Here is a 21970-nt window from a genome sequence, read left to right on the forward strand (position 1 = left end):
ATTACTGTATAAAATATAAACTACATTATTTTCATTGCCTTCTATGCTTTATAAATGCTTGAGGGGTTTATCATTTCTTGATCTATATCTTGAATTTTTGGAGATTTATGAAAATCATCTGTTGAACCTACAAAATCCACCAAATCTAGGCTCACTAAGGCCCCTAAATGGTAGCAAAGGAGATAGGAGTGCAAGAATAGCTAGAAGATTTGCCTAGAAATAGCCATCCTGAAAGAGTGCATAATACTAATCAAGCACTCTTGCTCCAAAGATAAATGGGTGCAAGTACTTTGCCAAAGCTTCAAAATGTAAAAGTGCATTATTTTTGTGTTCCACCTTAGAGAGAAACACATTCAAGCAGGTGTGGACGAATCAAAAGCAAAAATGCAAACATTCGATGTATATACACATATTTATATATTATATATATATATATATGTACATATTTGTATATATAAACACTCTACTTCCAAGAACAGAGGGTGTCTACTCCTCTGGATCCTAAAATAAATAATTAGATATTCAAATAAAAGATCCACATCATTAATCATGATCTATACCCATTAAAAATGCTTAGAAACCAAAATACATTTTTTTCCGGTCTCTAAACTATTCATCATATAGATATAAGAATCAATGATTAAAATGATATGAGATCATGTTTTATTATGTTCTAAGCATCAAAATCAATTTATTCTCATTTCATATATATTTTAGCATGCCTAGATCATGATCCATAATTTGGATACTCAATTTAAATACTTTATCATGGATCTCGCATAATGAAAAATATTTATTTTTATTACCTATATGATGTTTAGATTTGAAACCACTGGCGCATGACCTTTTTAAAAAAAATTCTAGGTATTTTTAGTTGCATGGATCATAATCAGACTATCTACTTTTTCAAGATTTGTCATATAAGCCATTGTGTAATATCCATTTGCCACCTGCTTTGGTCGAGGTACAAATGTGATCCACTCTTCATGCTAGCTGGCCAAATACCGTTATTTATTTGTAAGAATTCAAGTAATTCATGGAAGAATAAACTTGTAAGCGGTGACCAAATACCAGGTTTGGGTCAATTTCTGGTTGGAAGACAGCCTGAAATTACAGTCGTTTATCTAATACCGACTGCAAATGGTAAAAGCACTGAAAGGCTTACGTGCAGATAAACAATAAAATTCATTATAGCTAAATATTCTTGATTAATTTGTTTGTGCAAGAATAATTTTACAAATCTTTCAAACGAGGAGAAGGTGGTGAAATTTTGTATTTTGCTAAAATATTGTTTGTTGTACTCTTGTTTTAGTTAGGGAGGTGATTGAAGTTGGAATAAGATAGGACAAAGTAAAAGAAGGTGAGTTTTATAATGTACAAAATGGAAATAAAAACTACTGAAATTATTGAAATTTAGGATATGTCAGCAATTTGATTTAACATCTTGGTACATAATTTATCCCACAGGGGTATGTACCATTCAAACAATTCCACCCAAATCCTGGTTTTCTCACATATATTTTGCCTTTGGAACAGCAGCATGCATGTTTTATTCCCTTCCAACCTCTTCCAGATAAAGATGAAAAAAAGCTTAGGGAAGGATCTCTCTCATGACTGTTTCACTACAAAGATAGCTTCTGATGAAGCTCACAATCAAGTGATATGACATCGAGCAATTTTAGGCATAAAAATTAGAGGTCTTTCTTTTTTTAAAATACTTGTTAGATACCATATTTAATTGTCCTTTACAATTATGAATTATTTAGGAGTGTGTGCATAAACACTAGGTTCTATTTATATATTGAAAAAAACTAACAAATTACCATTCAGATCAGTTAGATCTCTATTACATAAAAGCAGGCATGGCTTTATGCCTGTGGAATCATGCTGCAGATTCAACTATGCAATCACAGCACATGAGTTTGGCAATAATAATTCAGTCCATATGATCAAACAGCATCAGTTATGCAAGTCATTGATCACTGAGTTATTGACTTTACATAACCCTTCCTTTAACAGGAAAAAGATGGGAACTTTGTTAATTTACATAAAAACTATTCAAAATTAACAAGGGGAAAAAAAGGATAGCAAACATTGTATTCCAAAATATGCAGCAGTTTGATTCACTATATAATCCGCTTTGGTATCAGCTACTGGGCAATTAATGGTATCAGTGATTTGACAACAAGCTGACCAACTGGTTGTAGATATTTTCTTTGATTGCATCTCTATTGGCCTTGTTTAGTGTGAACACAGCAGCTCCAGGATGATTCCTCAACCTTGCAACTGCAAATTGGGAAGACATCATTCACATCACGTGAATAAGAAAAACAACACATAAAATAGCATGGATGAATAAGCAAGAGTTAGATATCAGGCATGACCAACATCAACTTTCCAACACAAGAATATAATGCGGAGCACACCTCAGAAGCTGGCTCACCACGATCCAAAGAAGAAAAATAAGAGCACAGAATATGTAATAAATAGCGGCAAACACATCAGAAACTTAGATTTATTACAGACAACTCAAGTGGCATCCATGCATTGTCCCACGAAGCTCACAACCATGTTAGCAGTGATGACTCAAGCCAACCTTTTAACATACATAATCCTGGTGCAACCTAGAGCTCAGGTGACTATATTAAATTTTGATAACTTTTACTATAACAAGGTATTAACACCATATAAGGAACTAAAAGAAAAACAGTCATGTCTTTTACTTCAAGCAGCCTTTCCCAAAGAAGTGGGCTATGGGGCAAGATTCTAGGTCAAGTAGGAAGATAGAACAATCAAGCAAATCTTTAGAACAAGGTTTACACTTTACAGTACTAGTACCCAATTTGTATAGTGCCTATATGGTCTGGTTCCCAGTACTGACACTCAGTATAGTGCGCCAATTAATGGCTCCTTACCAGTATGAGCCAATATGCCTGATACAGGACAGTACTGAAAACTGTGCTTATAAATAGGCAATGTTACCTCAACATGGGACATGGACACAGCTATAATAAACACACACACACATAGATATAATTTTAAATATTTGGACTAGTATCTGTTTTTGAAAATTGGACGCTTATCTTTAGTGGTAAAAAGGCCACATAATTGGATATGGCCCATAAGTTATTCTAGGCTATTATCTAGGTCCATAAGCTACTCTATTAGTTCAGTCACTAAAAAAGCCCCATATATTTTGCTTTGGCATCTCTTAGAAACTCTATGCAACATTACACAGTGCTTCAGGGTTCTGATCTCTTCAAATCTTCTCAATTCCCTTTCGGCTATATCTGAGAGGAAAATCATGCAAAAAATCAGCCAGCATATTTTGCTTAGGCCTTTGCAACATGGTGCCTGAGAGAAAATACTGCAATAAATGAGCAAGAGGATAAGTCCTTGCTGCTCAAAAGTGCAAATAAAGTCTCTCGAGGAATGTACCTAAGCTATGTTTCCTTCTTATGTGTTTTCTATCATTTTCTTTACTCCATGGCTTCATCAAGGGCTAAAAGGAAGAGAGATGGAACCCCTCTTTCTTTGATATCCTTCTGATCTCAGAAGGACATATCCAGCATGTCTACCATATTATGACATGTCCTTGTGGGGCATGACAAATATCCCTTCAACTGCCATGTCCAAGTAAAGCTACGAAAATAGATGATTCCTAGCATTCACTCTCCCACTAATTTTGACATCATGTTTTACTTAATGCTATTGGTTAGATGGAAGACATGTCAAACTACATTTAAGCAATCAAAATTCAAATGGTAGTTTACATTCATGTAATGATATGCAAATAATAATTTTGAAGAAATAAAAAGTTGATTGTTTCTAGGTATGAAAATTCCTAATGCAATTATAGCCACATCGATATGTAATATCCCTAGAAACAAGAGCTAAAACATAATGTTGCCACCGAGGATTGATCTAGCTAAAGCTGATGATATGGATGGTGAGCTGGAGAGTGGAGGGTCACAATTTAAGGATCCAGAAAGCTTGCCGGAGATCTCAATGCAATTGGTGAGGGCCAGATATTCGCTCCAACTTCTAAAAGATGCCCTAAAACACCCCAATCCGAAGAAGTGCTCTCACCAATGGTTTTTCGATGGGGGACACTCTAATGCCCAAGTCAAGCTACCTCAGTCGAATAGAGAAGGTTCTGAGTGGAAGAAGGCAAAGAGAGAAAGAATGAAGTTAGAGTATGTATGTAGGAAGCTTAAGTGGTAGCAAGGAAGAGAGAGAGAGAACTCTATGAGTTCATAAGAGATCTGTCCCTCCGAGACTTTGTTCAGTCTGAAACTATGAGAGACTCTTGTGCGGATCTCCATTAACATTGGTCCCTAAGCTCACGAGTTGAACACAGAGACTTAGAGAGTTCCCCAAGAATCTGTCGGACCTCATTGGACTTACATAGAGAGCCCCCAAGGAGTGGTTTATATAGGCGAGGGTCGGAGCTCGTTGCAATTAGGATCTTGGGATGTGCGAGGAAGCTTGTAGAGGATAACCACTTGTATGTTCGGAAGATACGATGAGATACAGATCTCACGATTAGAGAGGTTCCACCATTACGGGCCAGTTGTCATCGAATGGGGGGAGATTTGGACATCTCCATACACCTTCAAAGTGGCCATGTAGCAAGAACTGGGTGGTCGAGGTGAGGACATTGTGGCTGATTTATGTTAGACTTTGATTGGTTGGTTGTACCACGTCGGCTAGGTCGATTTCGATGTGTATCACATAAGAAACGAAAGAGAAACTTATAGAAGAAATAGAGGGGGAAACAACTATGCATACATAAAATCCACATGGCATCAATATATAATCTAAAATGGTCGTAGATGAGAACTCCACATTCTTATTTTCAAATTATATTGAAAGACATAGATTGTGCATTTGTTTATCGATAATGACAGCAAATTCATATATTCAAATAATTTCTATAAACATAACATGATTTTTCATTACATCCAGCACATGGATATGTCTTCTAGCTGGAATGGGTAATTAGATGGAAAGATTGCTCAAAGAAGTGAAAAAAATGGAAGACAAGCCACTCTATCTTTGACAAATGTTGTAATGGGAATAGATTTGTTGTTAAACATTCAAGCAATAGCTTTCTATTCACCTTCTTCAGTATGCTTCATAATTTTAGATGTATGTCCTAGAAGCCAATACGGCTGACACATTGTAATAAGCCTAGAAAATAATTTTATATTTAATACATTGATTTGACCAATAAAAGAGCAAGTTTTATTTTCATTCAAGAGTGATGTGTCCTTGAATCGTCTATGAAATTAATACTTCGATACATATTCTCAAGGTATTAAGAATTAGAGGTATGTATAATTAATTTCTAAATGCTCCCGGTCATAGTATCATTATGAGGACGGTGATCGATCTGGATAGATCGGTGCACAGATCGCTTCTTTCGGAGTAGATGAGTTTCTGATCTATAGTGTAGAGACACTGAGTGACGAGTGCGAATAGTTGTTAGAGAACAACTAATACTGAGCATGACCATACAAGAGATCATTTGAATTTCTAATCAATCGTCAGTGATTGTCTCGATACTGTATTTGTGTGAATGATCTTTTGACCTGCAATGATTAGACTGCTCGCAGTGAAGTTACTGGAGTTTGACTGATACATAAACATAATCTCATTGAGACCTTGTAGTGGATGTTGGCGACAGTTAGTCCACTATAGGAGTAGGATGCGCATCTAGATGAAATCTTTTGACCTTGTAGAGAGTAGTCCTATGAAATTTGAGAGACTAAGTCCGAAAGTCTATGACCACAGTAGTGAGATAGATGGAAAAGAGTTTCTATGAGGATCACAATTCGACTTGAGCTAATCGAATCTATCATATGACTGATGATGAGATTTGATGATTTATTCATAACCTGTCATCTAGTCGGAACTTACGATAAAGAGACTGAATCGCATGTGAACTACACCTTAAGGTTCCTTTTCGGTTCTACAGGGTTGCCACTACATACTACTAAATGTCATTGGTGGATTGTGAAAGCTCACTAGAATTATTCAGGATCGACAATTCTTGAATTCATATAGTCAATTTATTGTAAATTTTTATATGAACAAACTTGATTGCACTATATCCGAACTGATCAATATGTTGATCACTACTGAGAGAATCTTGAAGAGTTCAAGGGACACTATTCTCACTGTGGAGCGGACTTCTTCATTTAAGAGAAAGTCTGGTTGGAAGAAGAAGAGTAAACCCACGAAGAAGCAGAAGAAAGAGAGCAAGCCAAAGAAAGACGTTTCGAAGAAGGCTGAAGCAAAGAAAAAGTGTTTCCACTGTGATGCTGAAGACCATTGGAGGAAGAATTGTCCATTCTACCTGGAGAGTCTGAAGACTAAAAAGGGTGACAAACCTTCAGAAGGTATGCTCGTAATTGAATCTAAGCTTATGATTTTTTCTACTTCTAATTGGGTATTAAACTTTGATTCGAGTGCTCATATATGTACTTTAATGCAGGATTTAATAGAAAGTAGGAGGTTAAGGAAAGGTGACATGATCCTTCGGATCAGCAATGGAGTAAAAATTACTGCAGAAGCCATTGGTACTTATCCTCTTCAATTACCGTCAGCATTTAGATTAGATTTAAAAGACTGTTATTTTATTCCTGTAGCTAATCGAAATTTGATTTCTATGTTTGTGCTAGCACAGGATGGTTTTGATTTTAATTTTAATAAAAATTTTTGTTCCATTTATTTACGAAATAAATTGGTTGCACGTGATCTTTTAATTGACAGTCTTTATCACTTGCATATTGATGCGAATGTGAATCTAAACGAGCAAATAGTGAGTACTGTAAATCAAAAGAGACCTAGAGACGAAATTAATCAAAAATATTTGTGGCATCATAGACTAAACCATATTGGAGAGGATAGGATAAACAAACTGAAAAAAATAGGATCCTTGGTGGAATATGAAAAAAGGACCACTGAGTTACTTGTCCTGGTACACACTGATGTGTGTAGGCCATTTGATGTGCAAACCAGGGGTGGTTATAGCTATTTCATCTTTACCAATGATCTATCATGGTATGGATATATGTATCTGATGAAACACAAGTATGAAGTCTTATAAAAGTTCAAGGAATTCAGAAACGAAGTAGAAAAATAAACAGGCAAATTATTAAGGTTCTTCGATCTGATCGAGGAGATGAATACTTTAGTAAAAAATTTCTAGGATATCTTAAGGACAATGGCATAGTCTCTCAATAGATTCCTTCCGGAACACGTCAGCTCAACGGGATATCCGAAAGAAGGAATAGGATCCTATTAAATATGGTCAGATCCATGATGAACTTCACTGATTTATCCTTATATCTTTGGGGACATGCCTTATTAACTGTAATTCACCTATTGAATAGAATTCCATCAAAATCCGTTCCTACCACACCATATGAGATATGGCATAGTAAGAAGCCGAGTCTAGATTATCTTAAGACTTGGAGATATCCGACCTATGTCAAGAGACAGATGGCTGATAAATAGAAGATAGATCTATAATAGCTCATTTTATAGGGTATCCAAAAGAATCAATAAAATACTACTACTTTTCACAAAATCACAATATAATTATGAGTCGAAACATCATATTCTTAGAAAAATAATTTATCCAAGATGATGGCGATGGGAGGTTAATTGAGTTTGAAGAAATCTCTGAAGAGCAAAAAGCTATGGAACCTCAGAAATCTATTATTCATGAGCCAATAGTTGATGTTCCTGCACCATCTCGTAGATCTAGCAGGATCTTCCGACCTCCTGAAAGGTACATGGATATGCTTATAGAAGAAGTAAAGAAAATATTCCTTATGGGAGATAAGGGTCATGGTGATGATCCTAATATCTTTGACGAGGCGATGTCTGACATCGATTTCGAGAAATAGTTAGATGCAATGAAGTCAGAAATTAACTCGATGCACTCGAACCAAGTATGGATCTTAGTGGATCCATCCGAGGGTATAGTACTTATTGGGTATAAATAGATTTATAAAAGAAAAATAGATGTCGATGGTAAGATAGAGACTTATGAAGTTAGGCTCGTGACAAAAGATTATAGTCAGCGCGAAGACGTTGACTATCGAAAAATTTTTTCGTCCGTAACCATGCTGAAATCCATCCGCACTCTGCTTGCTGTTGCAACTTATTATGATTATGAAATCTGATAGATGGATGTGAAAACTGCCTTCCTGAATGGATATCTTAAGAAAGATATCTATATGGAGCAGCCTTTGGGTTTTACATCAGGTGATGGTAATCACCGAGTCTGTAAGCTGCAAAAATCTATATACGGATTAAAGCAAACTTCTCGAAGTTGGAATCTTCGTTTTGATGATGCAATCAAATTATTCAGTTTCATCAAGAATGAAGAGAAACCTTGTGTATACAAGAGAGTCAGTGAGAGTGCAATAACATTCCTCGTATTATATGTAGATGATATTCTCCTCATTGAAAATGATATTCCCATGCTGACCTCGGTCAAAAGATGGTTGTCCAAGAAATTCTCCATGAAAGATCTAGAGAAAGCATTTTATATTCTTGGAATAAAGATCTATAGGGATAGATCTAAAAGGATTCTAGGCCTGTCACAAAAACTGTACATAGAGAAAGTGTTGAAGAGGTTCAGCATGAAAAACTCCAAAAGAGAACTCTTACCTTTTAGGCATAGTATTCGTCTTTTCAAGATGATGTGTCTAACAACATCTGAGGAAATTCAGCGCATGAGCAGGATTCCTTATGTCTCGATCATAGGTAGTCTCATATATGCCATGCTGTGTACTCGACCTGATATTATCCTTGCTGTGAGTGTCACGAGCAAATATCAGTCGAATCCAGATGAGGAGCACTGGATAGCTGTGAATAACATCCTTAAGTACTTGAAAAGAACTAAAGATTTATTTTTAATTTTTGGAGGGGCTTCTGAGCTGTGAGTCGAGGGGTATATTGATTCAGACTTCATGTCTGAACTTGATGATAAAAAGTCTATATCAGAATGTGTTCGCATGCAATGATGGCGCAGTCAGCTGAAAAAGTTTCAAGCAACCCATCATATCGGATTCGACCACAGAAGCTGAATATGTCACTGCTTCGGATACTGCAAAGAAAGGCTTCTGATTCAAGAAGTTCGTCACGAAGCTTAGGATAATGACATCAGATGCTATACCACTTTATTGCGACAACAATGGAGCCATAGCACTTGCTAAGGAGCCGAGGTCTCATCAAAAATCAAAGCACATCGAGCAACGGTTCCATATCATACGCGACTACCTCGAAAAGAAATATATGGAGATGCGAAAAGTAGACTTTGCAGACAATGCAGCAGACCCGCTGCCAAAGAAATTAAGCTAGCCAAAGATGAAAGTCCACCTTGAGAAGATGTGACTTAGATTAGTGGCTAATTGACTTTAGTCCAAGTGAGAGATTGTTAGATATATGTTCTAAAAGTCAATACGACTGACATATTGTAATAAGTCTAGAATACAATTTTATACTTAATACATTGATTTGATCAATAAAAGGATATTTTATTTTCATTCAAGAGTGATGTATTCTTGAATCGTCCATAAAATTAATACTTCGATACATATTCTCAAGGTGTTGAGAATTAGAGGCATGTATAATTAATTCCTAAATACTCCCGATCATAGTATCATTATGAGGACGATGATCGATCCGGATAAACCGACGTACAGATCACTTCTTTCGGATTAGATGAGTCTCCGATCTATAATATAGAGTCACTGAGCAACGAGTATGGATAGTTATTAGAGAACAATTAGTACTGAGCATGACCATACGAGAGATAACTTGAATTTCTAATCAATCGTCAGTGATTGTCTCGATGCTGTAGTTGTGTGAATGATTTTTTGATCTGCGATGGTACGATTACTCGTAGTAAGGCTATTGGAGTTTGACTGATATATAAATACGGCCTCATTGAAACCATATAGTGGATGTTGGTGACAGTTGATCCACTATAGGAGTAAGGTGCACATCTAGATGGAATCTATCGATCTTGATAGAGAGTAGTTCTATGAGATTTGAGAGACTAAGTCCGAAAGTCTGTAGCTACAACAGTGTGATAGATGAAAAAAAATTTTCATGAGGATCACAATTGGACTTGAGCTAATCAACCTGCCATCTAGTCGGAACTCACGATAGAGGGACTGAATCACATTTGAATTACACCTTAAGATTTCTTTTCAGTTCTAGGTTGCCACTACATACTATTAGGTATCACTGGTGGATTGTGAGAGCTCATTAAGATTGCTCAGGATCGACAATTCTTGATGAGTTAGAGTGAAATTGTTCTGACCCATTGAAAAGAGTTTCAATGATACTATAATAGATCTCACTACTAGATAGAATTGAATTTATGAGATCACACGATAAAGGAATTAGATCTGGAATAAGCAATTGGGCTTATGAAGTCTCAATTGGGTTTAGAAAAATCATATTAGATCCAATTTTTTTTTTATATTTGAATTTTTTATTTTGATAAGATTAATTCAAGTTAATTATCCATTAATAACCTAAATGAATTAGATTCATTGGGCTCCAATTGTTGGGTGCCTAGAGTTTTGGATCATATGAATTAAAGGATCAAACTCTTAATCAATTTCCTTCATTGTTTGCATAAGGCGCCACTTGATTTGATCAAGTTGGGCATGGCCACCTAAAAGAGGACGTGTGGGACCAGCATGGGGCGTCCCCTAGACCCCATGTGGTGTGTGAAAAAGTGGGCGCAAAGGCTCCAATAGTTGGCGTCTAATGGATCTTCTAAAGGGAGTCAAATATCTAAGGCTATAAGAATTCCTAATGCAAGTAGGACTTGTATTAAGAGGCTATTTGATTTTGAATAGGATCCAAACTTTTTGCCTATTTAAAGGGACCTTCTCTAAGGCTCTTTACATAAGATTTCCAGCAGCCCATGCCTCTTATAAGAACCCCCCATGCCACCCTCTCTTCTCTCCTTTGGATCCAATGCCCTAAGGAGTTGGGCGTCCTCCATCTCCACACCCAAGAGGAGCTTGGGCGTCCCCTCTTTCTTGCTGGTTTTCAGACCTTGGTTGCTTCATAATCAAAGAAAGAAGAGCAAGAGAAGAAGAGAAAAAAAAATCAAGAACATGATCAAAGAGTTGATCACGATCCAGGCTTCGTTCAGATTCGCAAGATGATTATTCTTGAAGAAGAAAGATCAACACCAAAAAAGACTGTTCTAGACTGATCCTGAGTGGATACCCGTAGAGGCCGGGCACTTGCGCAGCTTAGGAAGAACCTACTCTCTTTCAAATCCATATTTGAAGAAAGAAATTGCGAAACAGGTATGTGATTCGATTACATATTTAATTTCAGTATAAAATTCAGTATGTATTCAATTTCAGTATATGATGTAGATCTATGTATTCTTTATTTTATGCATGCATGATTTAGATTAAAAGATATTTTAATCTTCTATTCCGCTGCGTTGTTTAAAAAAAAATTAAAACATAAATACATGCCCCAACACGAAATTCCAACATATAATATGTGAGCTTTGCTCCTTTTATTTGAAAATTAAACTTAGTTCTTTTATAATTTAAGTCTTGACAGATTTATTTTGGTAAGTTTTTAAAAAAGAAATCACTTACAATGTCCAATTTAAGAATCAATCACTTTTCAAAGTCTAATTTTCAGCTAGAGGTAAAGTCAATTTTCACCCTACCCATGTAATATTTTTAGAACCACTTTTTCAATACAAATTCACAATGAGGGGGGAAATCATTTTTCCCCTTTGCTGAAAATTTAATGCAATTTTAGAATGTTGCATCTTCATCATTAAACTTTCCTATAGTTCTTTCTCAACCTTAAAAGTGCCCCACCTTAAGATAAGAAGCACCATTGTCCATCATGGCATCACATTTTTGCCATATTGGAGAAGCTCTCATTACCTCATAGCATCTAAACTGTTAACTAGTCCCTTTCACAATGAAGGATGACCCGTGAGTAAGGATGAAGAAATATGAAAAGGAAAAGAATGCTATTGACCACATACCTCCATCAACCTTCATTACTAGCCATGGCAAGGGCCACACAGCAAGGATAATTGTTGAAACTATTTTATATTCTGAGTATAATTGTTGATACTATGTTATAGATTTTCTTTATGAGTATGCAGCAGTTGCCATGCCTTTACTTGTGATTTTGGGTTGGGGCATGAGATTAATAATTAAACAAGCCTTTAATGTAGAAGAGGAAGCAAAATGATAGCACTTAGAAGCAGTTTGTTTCCTATTTTGAGCCTTTTACTGAATGCCAGCCATAGGTCCTCACCAACTCATGATCTACAATGTCCTTTCCATGATGTGCAATGGCCCATGTAATTTAAGTGGCAAGTTGCCACCACCAACACCCCTCCTTGGGCCTTTCCACCATCCTTCTTACAAGGCCACTCCACCTTCTTTGTTTACTCCACAAAGCTCTCTTGTTGAAAGAGAAAAGAAGACAACAAAAATGGAATCAAAAGATAAAAGAGATAGAGGAAGATGCAGTTAAACCAAACCATAACCATCCAGCCTTCTCTCAACTATTTGGGATCATCTTTGTCGATCCTTATTAGCCAAGCATTCCTATTTAGGACCACAACAAATGTTATTCCAAGATTCTCAATGTCTTCCCTCACAACGTCCATCAATGTTTCCTTAGGTCTTCCCTCCTTTTCTTCTAACTTTCAAGTCAAATAAAAATATCTTTCTTTATTAGAAGCCTCATGTTTTTATTGTCAAAAAAATTACTTACTAGAGCTAATAAACTAAACATTATTAAAGAAAACAATTTCTCTAAAATTATCAGCATGGGGAAAAATTGACTGTTGTCCTCACTCCAAGGTTGTATTAGAATAGTATCAAAGACATTAGATAAGGGCAAATCTGACCTTTTCTCCTACTAAGGTGAAGGAAAGTGAAATGAACTTTGAGTAGCTCCCAATTCCATAAAATGGATGTTTTAAATGATGCTTTATGTAATTTACCATTTAAGTCTTAATCATGAAAGGAAAAGAGAAATTTTTGTATGTGGTTGCACTAGCTTCCAATTTCTTCCAAGGATATTGATGAAAGCAAAAGAGAAAGCAATACAGATAGTCTCTTCTACACCACTAATATCCATACAATTCCTTTTATTATTAAGTATTACCTTGTGACGGGTTCGAAACATGGAAATAGCTTCTTTGCATGCAGGGGTTAAGACTATAAACATTTGACCGGTCCCTCCCTAGACCCTGCAAATTGCGGAAGCCTTGCGTGCTAGGTTGCCCTTTTTCCCTTCTAATATTATCTTGCATGGCTCTTGGAGGCAGTGCTTTAAGTTTTATTCCTATTTCCTCTTTCTCTTTTTAGAAGTCTTGTCCTAACAAATAAAATAGGTGAAACAAAGGAAGCTTCTATGCACCTTAACAACCATTCATCAAGTACTCCTTCCTCTCAAATTAGTCATGTACATCACATGTCCCAACTGCCAAGTTCTAGTTAAAAGCGAATATGCAACATCAACCTCAAATAAACCTGAACTATTTAGCAACCTAAGAAATAAAAAGGAGGTGCTTCTAAAATTATGGAGGGGTTTCTTCACTATTGCTAAGTTATAATTCAGAAAGCAGCTCCAACAAGAACATTCAAATAAACCAGCCATGATACAAGCAGAAGCTGGAATTATGAAATGCTGAAGCTTTAACTTCATAAGAAAATGGACAGCAATGTATATATGATAGCCTTGTGATTAGTTATGGAGCTAAAAATGTGAGAGAACTACCACACAAGCTGAACAAATTTTGTGACGAAGGTAAAGAAGTGCAAGACAAAAGAAAAATACAACAATAAACAGACGATATAATTAGATTCAACAATTGCAGATTAATTATTCAAGCCTCTGACATATGAATACAGAAGAGTACCTCCAGGAATGTCACGACCAAACTTCGGAATAGGAATGGATGCCAGAATTGGGATATTGGATTCAAGAACTTTCAGAACAGCAGGGAAAAATGATGAACTGAACAACTCCATTTTACCCACTTCATCAATAATGAAAAGATCTGTGCCCTCTTTGATCTGATATTACCACATGAAATTTGCAGTCATGTGCATGAGTATACATGAAAACTTCCAATACAATATGGTGCCATGTAAATCCTATGATCCAGCTTACCCGCAACTCAGGCAATGCCAGAGATTCAAATGATGCCACATCTACTTTGTATTTTCCAACAGTAGGCCATCTGAAAGATTCTGCACTGAAATTGTTTAAAAAAAAAATGATATGAGCTAGATTGATGAGAAAACTGATCAACTTTGAACGAAAACTTGGAGCGAGCAATCTATAGGATCAAAAATCTCTCTCAGAACTTCCTAAAATAAGTAGAGATGAAAACTGATACCATTGGGGGGCTGTAGCAAGAAAATAATTAGGAGATTCAACTGCTAGAAAAGCTAGGCATGTTAACCATTTAAAGTTCATAGCATATTCATTAAAATTACTGACAATAGGATGAGGACTAACGCCCCCATCTCATTCGCCTCCATCACCCCCCCACCCCCACCCTCCCAGGCGAAGAAAAAAAGAAGCATGTATAAAAAAGATTGCAATATTGCCATTGATGTGTTTATAAACATTAAACAGATGTGCAGACAATGAAGAGTTGATGGTGTCCATCATAAGCACTAGGCAGTAGTGATGCCTAAACCAAAACATAAAAAAGGGTTCTTGAGAAAACAAGGAACTGGGTAATTCTGCAACAGCGAATTATGTTATAATATAATGAATATTGGAGCTAAGAGTGATGGAAAAGAGAGAGAGAGAGAGAGAGAGAGAGAGACCAAATTAAATGTATAATAAGATAGCAAGGTTCTTAAGGCAGCTTTGGATTCTGAGCTACTATGCCCTATGGATTTTTTGGATGCCAGGGGAAGAAGTCAATGATATCTCAAAAGGATTTAGTCTGTAATATTTGAGTTGAAGTTGGACTTCCACCTATAACTATATTCAAGATGATGCATTATTCAAAAAGAGACCTGCAATAGTCAATAAATCCTGGTATTTTATGGTCAGTGGTCTCTTTAATTCCATCCCACTCTTCTCCATCCAATTCTCAGCTGAAATGAAACCTGAGAGATAATTTTCCAACCATAAGTGAGATATTATACAGACAAGGTAGCACTGTGGTAGGGTGTCAAAAAACTCTCTCAATTTTATTTTAAGGTCAACCGGTAGTCTTACAAAACTCGTGTATAGAGACAACCATTACAATCAGCTAATAGAATATCTCAAAGAGCTCATGGTATCAGGAAGGAAAGGTCCATTAGTAATTGTAAATGTGTTCGGTGACAAACTTAGCCACCTAATGTGCTGCAGTGTCACTATCCCGGTAGGTATGGGTAGCTTGGCACCATTCTACCTCCATACTCATCTTCCAAACATCCATGAAGTGGAATGGCATCAGAATAGAACATACGTGAAGCAAACAAGACTACTACCATACTGTCACTACCAAGGTGAAGTAGAGGGAGTTCTATGATAACAAGTACCACCAGGGTGTACCTCCAGTATGTGTAAAGAAAACTTCTTAAGACAGAGACCAGATGAAGTATGCTGAGTTCCTGAAACTTCGGAAGCACCATCTCAATCTTCACATGCTCAATATTTATTTCCACAAGATGGAAAAAAGTCCAGTAAGACCTACATGCAATTTACACCTCCACACCCCTTTACCAGCAAGACAACCTACCATTATTTTAAAATTGACGGATTTTGCTACAAGTAACAATATCCTCTTAAAATGCAAGACTTTCAATTTCATGTGAAATGGATATGGTGCATTACCTGCCATAACCCAACTAGTGAGGACATTACAATCATCTCTGATAATAATATGGGTGATGTCTTCTAGCAAGCAAAGCCCTCTAAAGCTAGAACCTGTGCATTGATGGATGTCATCCTTTAAACCTATCCAAACTCCAAAGTACATGGAGCAAAATTTTCCATCACTATCTCCTACAACCTCTTTGTGATGATCCATGAGGGCATGCATTTAGACCCACATTACTGGTGCACAGGGGAGGTCTTGGGTACTTGACTAGGGCCAAGAACCCAACTAATAACTTCTGGCTAGCCCTTTTTCAATAAGGTCTTGAATTGTTACATCTTTCCTCGAAGAAAGAAATAAGAAAAGGAGCATCGCAAGATGCTTTCACACTTCTTAAAAATAGCTAAACTCGAATGCCTATGAAACCCAACAAAGGAAGCTATTGAAATCATACGCATAATTTTAGTGATTAAGAACTACACTAGGACTTCTAGACAGCAATTCTACACAAATATTGAACTCAAAAATCCACTACAAAGACAACTTCCAAAATTAAGATGGAGATCACAAAAAATAACAAAATATCTAAGTTTTCCACAAAAAAAAAAAAAATCAAATACAATTAAAATTAACTAAGAAAGCCCCAAAAATTAAAGTAGCCAAATCTAAACCTAATCAAACTTAAAGAATATCGATATCTATGTTGTAAATATCCGCAAAAAGAATTACTAGAATTTCATGTTATTTTGGCGAATCAAGGGTAGTACAGAAGTTGATGTTGGCAGCTTGGCGCTTAGCAAGGTGAGATTTAATTTGCATAATTCATCAAAATTGATAACTATAAGCTAACCCAAGGAGTGGTTTTACATTATGTCTCCCTCGAAAGATCTCTAGAAGAAGACCTTATAGAAAAGCTCCCATAAGCGCACGCTACATAGAACTTAAGAAGGCCATCTCTTGGTGAGACCAACCAGCCAAATATTTCTGTCCTCTTAGCTATATGCTATGAAAGAACCATTAAGAAAAGAATGGAAATTTAGCATAAGTCTCAATATGCTCATCCACAACTCTTCCTTTCCTTAATGCAACAATCCAAGCCACCTTATGTTCAGCAATTTCATATGCATCAACAACATAGTTTTTTCAACTCTCTAAAATTTTGGAAAGCAATATATAGAGTCATGTCATTGATGAGGATTTTCATAGAATCCTCATCTTCAAACAATCTCTTCTACTCTCATCAAAAATTCATAATGAAATATATCTTTACTCTAAACAAAGGACATCCTCCTCTCATAAACATTCTCTTGCACAAAGATGGTTGCACTCAAATTTCTCCAACAGCGGATCCAAATTGAACAAGCCAAGATAGGCATGGTCTAAGTATCAATAAACTAATAAAGAAAGACTTGGTCGCATAACTCAAAGTTCTGTTACACCTAATGTCACATTCTTCTCTCTAATCACCAAGGTAATAACCAGATTAACAACTAGCCTCAAGCCGCTTCTTTCCAAAGAACTAAATGAAGATTTTTGCATCATCCAAGTTGATAAGCTCATCCCTTTGTAGCAAAAATCTTCGACCAAAGGTAGTGTGTCCACTTCGGAGATTCCCTAGAAACTTGAACATGCACTTGCTTCCATACTTTTGAGAGCTTTTAGAATACCGCTGTCCCACACCTACGCTCATTTCTTTCAGCAAAGTCTCATCCACAAACTAGACATGTAAAACTTCTTTTTAAAGAAAAATTAAACATGTAGGTCAGGTACACAAGTAACAACATAATCAACTTTAGGTGTTTCCCTATCACCATTACTCCTCTAATTTTTTGCATTATAAAATCGAGATGAGAATTTAAACAAAATGGATTTTGAGTCATGATTCTAAATCAAGATGAAATTTCAATTGCTACTCGGATATGGCACCTAATACAATTCCATCTACTCTACTTCTATCATCCAACTACCAAGTATCCTCATGCATCCTCAATTATTTCAGTTATGTGACTATTGTAATTCCAATAAATTTTTCTTTCCTACTTATGCAATTTCCTATATTAAACCATCCATCTTACCGTGCCATTGCTTCTTTGTACTTTTTCTTTCAATCTTGTTTAGACATGAGTACAACAGAAATATCCTTTTCCATGCTAACTTTGGTCTCATAGCCTAATGCTTGTAATCTATGACTTGCTCCCAGAATGCATGAGGAATGTTATATGCACCCAAGTGAGTGCATGTAGCTGTGCACTTGCCACCTCAAGCAGCCATTTGGCCACTTGTAAACTAAAGTAAATGAATTGGTGAAACCAATTCTAACAAATTATCACCCATCCCTTACTAACCCTCATCCTGCTTCTTACTTTCCTAATTTCTTATTGGCTTTTGCCTCTTTCCCCACCTCAACCCTAGCTCCTCCCATTTCTTCTCACTAGAGATTGCTAGCGACAAATATGCAATAATCATCCCCAATTCCACATCATATGAGATGGGCCCCCAACACCATCAATACACCATCAACTAAACCCCCCCCCCCCGGGATGCCACCCAGAAAAAGAAACCAATAATTTTGCCCTATAAAGACTAAAGATATATGGAACTTTTGAACTGCAAACTTTTTGCTTTATTATATTGCAACTAGGAGAAAAACTATGACTGCACTCATATGCTAGTCTCTGAAGGAAACCTAATAGGCAATTTAATTTTTTAATGATCCTTTAATATTTTCTCCTAAATTAGTTCCACCTTAGAGTGGCTGAATCCAAGCCACCTGATCTTTTTAAATCAATCAGAGGCTTTGTTTCTCTTGGTTATACTTGGTTATACACCAGGTTTGCCGTACCATATTGAATCAGATAGTACGAGGATACCGTACTGTACCGGTTCAGTATTGATACGCAGTACAAAAGGCATGCTGACACTCGATATACCGAACTAGCCCCGTACCGAAACAGTAAGATATAGGCATTGATATGGCACCCAGTACTAAGATAGCGAATCTTGATTATATATCTGATTTATTTTTTTTCCTTTTGGTACCTTCTTCCATTTTGGAGAACATTAGTCTTAGGCTATGATTCCTCTCCTCATCCCCAAGATCTTCAAAGGAAATGGAAATATGGGAACCTATTTATTAGATGATTGTAGACTACTAGATGGTCCTTCTTCTTGGATCAGATTATTAGAAGGATCTTTATTATTCTATTATTCATTGGGAGGGTGAAGACGAAAAAGAAATCACCCCATGAATGAACTAATTGAGTGGAAACTTTTAGAAGGGGCTTGTCGATGTCCCTATTTGTTTCTTTTCTATCGTCTCTATGGAGCAACATAATATGTATGGAGGGGAGAACAGAGTGATCTCCGGTGATGGGGGTTGGGATATCAATGGCAAGTGGTGGTGGTGGTGGTAGTGGCCATATTCTAGTGATGAGGAACTGGAACTAATGTTAGGTGGTGGTTCAAAGTGCTATTGAATGGGAGGTTTGGTGGATGATGAGTTGAGCTTAGGAGAAACAAGATGAGGGATTGGATTTGTGCATTGAAAAGAAAAGTGGTGGGGAAGGAAAGGAAATAGAGGGAGATAAATAAAGAATATTAATGGGGTTGACCCCTGGTTTCATTGCCTCCTTATTTTTAATAGGTTTATGGGTGGAGACACGGCAGCCTACCATGGCAAATGCATTGATTGCTATACACACTATAGCAAGTTCAAATAGCATTCCTCACATAGTATGTGATTTGGCATAGCTGTACTCCCATTGTCAATATAATCCCCATAAAAATGAACATCATTGAATCCTAATTTTCAGCATACATTATCATGACCAATCAACATACAATTCATTTCATAGCTTAAGCTACTTCTCACTACTTGAAATAACAAAATTGTTGGGTATTAGACTGCTAGCTATTAACTTGGTCACAAATGAGGAGATTATCGACAAAAGGTGGTGCTTGTGTACCACAAGTAAAATTAGAGGAATGATTACGGTAGTTTTAGGAGATGGATTGACTCATGCAAAAATTGCCTAGGGAGATCTTAGGTATCCAACGGAGCCAAGGGTAAAGCAAATAACTTAAAGGTGCTTCCTTGATGGCATTACAGAAATTATGAGAAAATGGGCACCAATAAGGGACACTTAGAAATACTCTTTTTGTCCCCTTGATGAAAAGCAAGATCCAAGAGATTGGGTATTGTTCAACAAAAAAAGATGGTTTTGGGAGATGGGGAGATAACAAAAATATCAAATGTCAGTGTGTGAAGTTTCAAGAGTTTGAAAATTTTAAGATGACATTTGGAGTTAACATGAGTCCGAGGAGCCGATATTTTGATAGTCAAAGAACAGTAATCAGTTTGTGTAACCATTTTCCTATTCTCAAGGTTTTTTTTTCTTAAAGACAATATCAAAGTTCAAATTTTTATCTTGACAATTTGGTTATTTTGCAAAATCTCATTCATGTGAATAAGTTTGCCCCTTCCCCATACTCAATCCCTAGGATTTTGAACATAATGGAGAGAAGCACAGCAGTTCATGGTGGGCATCGATTTTAAGATAAACTTAGAAATTGAACAATTTTCTGAAAAAATTAAGCACATAAACGGCAAAATCTTTACTACACAGCCACATGTTACGAATCATAATTCCAACCCAGAGGACACACCACTACTCATCAACAAGCAGATAGACAACAGGTGTCCAACCAAACCTTGAAACAGTGGACGAAGCGAGGGTACCGCGTCTACCATCCAGCGTGACGACCTCGAACCCAACCCTCTCAGAGCCCTCCCTGACCTCCCCTACAAAATTATCGCAAAAGGCATATGGATTGAAAAGAGAAAAGAAAGGCGAAAGTATAACAATCCAAGAAAGAGGCAGGCGTACGAGTGTAGAAGCCATGGATATTGAGGTGAGGGTGAGAAGTCTTGAGACTCTCCAAAACTCTCATCACCAGCGTCGTCTTTCCAATCCCCTGTCAACAACAACAACAACAACAATAACTATGACTCAAAAGCTCTCGCTCTGTGAAGCATCATCCGTAGAAGGCGTTGGAAGAGTAGAGAGAGTGGTGTGAATAATTGAAGTGCTTACGGGAGGGCCGGTGACGAGAAAGCATTTGCTTGGAGCGGTGGCCATGGCGGGGGGAGAATTTGAGCGGAGTTGGCTGCAATGCGACGGCACACTCGCTAGGCGCTGTCACCCTACCACGGCTGTGAATTGAAATGAAACTGCCGGCACAACCGGAGAACCAGATCAATGATCAATCCGATCGTATTCGCTGGGTCTAGTTTGGGTTTCAGCATACTAAACATACATACATACACGCATATACATACATACATAAATATACATACATACTTGATTTTAGGAATCAAATTCGGCTCCGATCAAAGGATCCGTAAATGGACAGTGGATCTGAAAAAAGATAGAGGATCACTGCACCACCCGAACTCCTAAAATTACGTACAGCAAGAAGTAGCAACTTTGTATCTCGGGGCCATCTTTTATGGAGATTGTTAACACGTTTAAATTGCATATTCTGGTGCAAAATCCATAGAAAAGATGGGACCTTGTGTTTAGTATAGTTTATATGTACAAATGGAAGCTAATTATTTACTCTATTGTATTATTATTATGATACGATATTATTTTAATAAAAATTAGTTAGTTGAAGGTTGAGCACCATTTTTGTACTGTAAAAATGTTCTATTGTTAGGTAAATTAGGCAATAATGTTGTATGTTAAGTTAGGTAACAATGTTGTATTATAATAATATTATATTTTAATATACGAATAATAGATGACCTATTTACATTGAAGATCTATCGTGGGAGATATTTTCATTTCTCCAACAACATATGGTGCGTTGGTGGCTCTATTGGCTATTATAATAATTGTGATTTAGACTTAATGAGTTATTTGAGTTAAAAAATCTTGGAAAGGAGCTTGGTTACCAAAAAATAGAATAGCCGTATCATGTAGTTCCCAAATAGTATTCTTTGGATGATTAACTAAGGCCTCTATAGAGTGATCAAGATGTGCTCTAAATGATAGTTGTTTATAAGGAGGAAAGTAATATAGTAGTTTATATAGAACA

At 36.6% G+C, this 21970-nt stretch overlaps 1 protein-coding gene across 1 annotated transcript; it reads right to left on the bottom strand.

Moving 5' to 3' along the window:
- Positions 1 to 1921: 1921 nt before the first annotated feature.
- On the bottom strand, positions 1922 to 21130 carry LOC105042666 (uncharacterized). The gene is made up of 6 exons (XM_010919965.4): positions 20965 to 21130; positions 20758 to 20845; positions 20582 to 20672; positions 14218 to 14302; positions 13964 to 14120; positions 1922 to 2286 (listed from the first exon to the last, which is right to left on the bottom strand). Exons 1-6 carry the CDS (start codon positions 21007 to 21009, stop codon positions 2171 to 2173), a joined length of 582 nt encoding a protein of 193 aa, XP_010918267.1. The 5' UTR covers positions 21010 to 21130; the 3' UTR covers positions 1922 to 2170.
- Positions 21131 to 21970: the final 840 nt, after the last annotated feature.

This window comes from Elaeis guineensis, chromosome 4 (assembly GCF_000442705.2).
Source record: "Elaeis guineensis isolate ETL-2024a chromosome 4, EG11, whole genome shotgun sequence".
NCBI classification, from domain to species: Eukaryota; Viridiplantae; Streptophyta; class Magnoliopsida; order Arecales; family Arecaceae; genus Elaeis; species Elaeis guineensis.

Coding starts and splice junctions, on each gene's coding strand:
- LOC105042666 (XM_010919965.4), bottom strand. CDS start 21,009: ATGGCCACCGCTCCAAGCAAATGCTTTCTCGTCACCGGCCCTCCC. Junction 20,846..20,964: donor TTCTCGTCACCGGCCCTCCC/GTAAGCACTTCA, acceptor TGTTGTTGACAG/GGGATTGGAAAGACGACGCT. Junction 2,287..13,963: donor TGGTCGTGACATTCCTGGAG/GTACTCTTCTGT, acceptor CCCAATTTGCAG/TTGCAAGGTTGAGGAATCAT.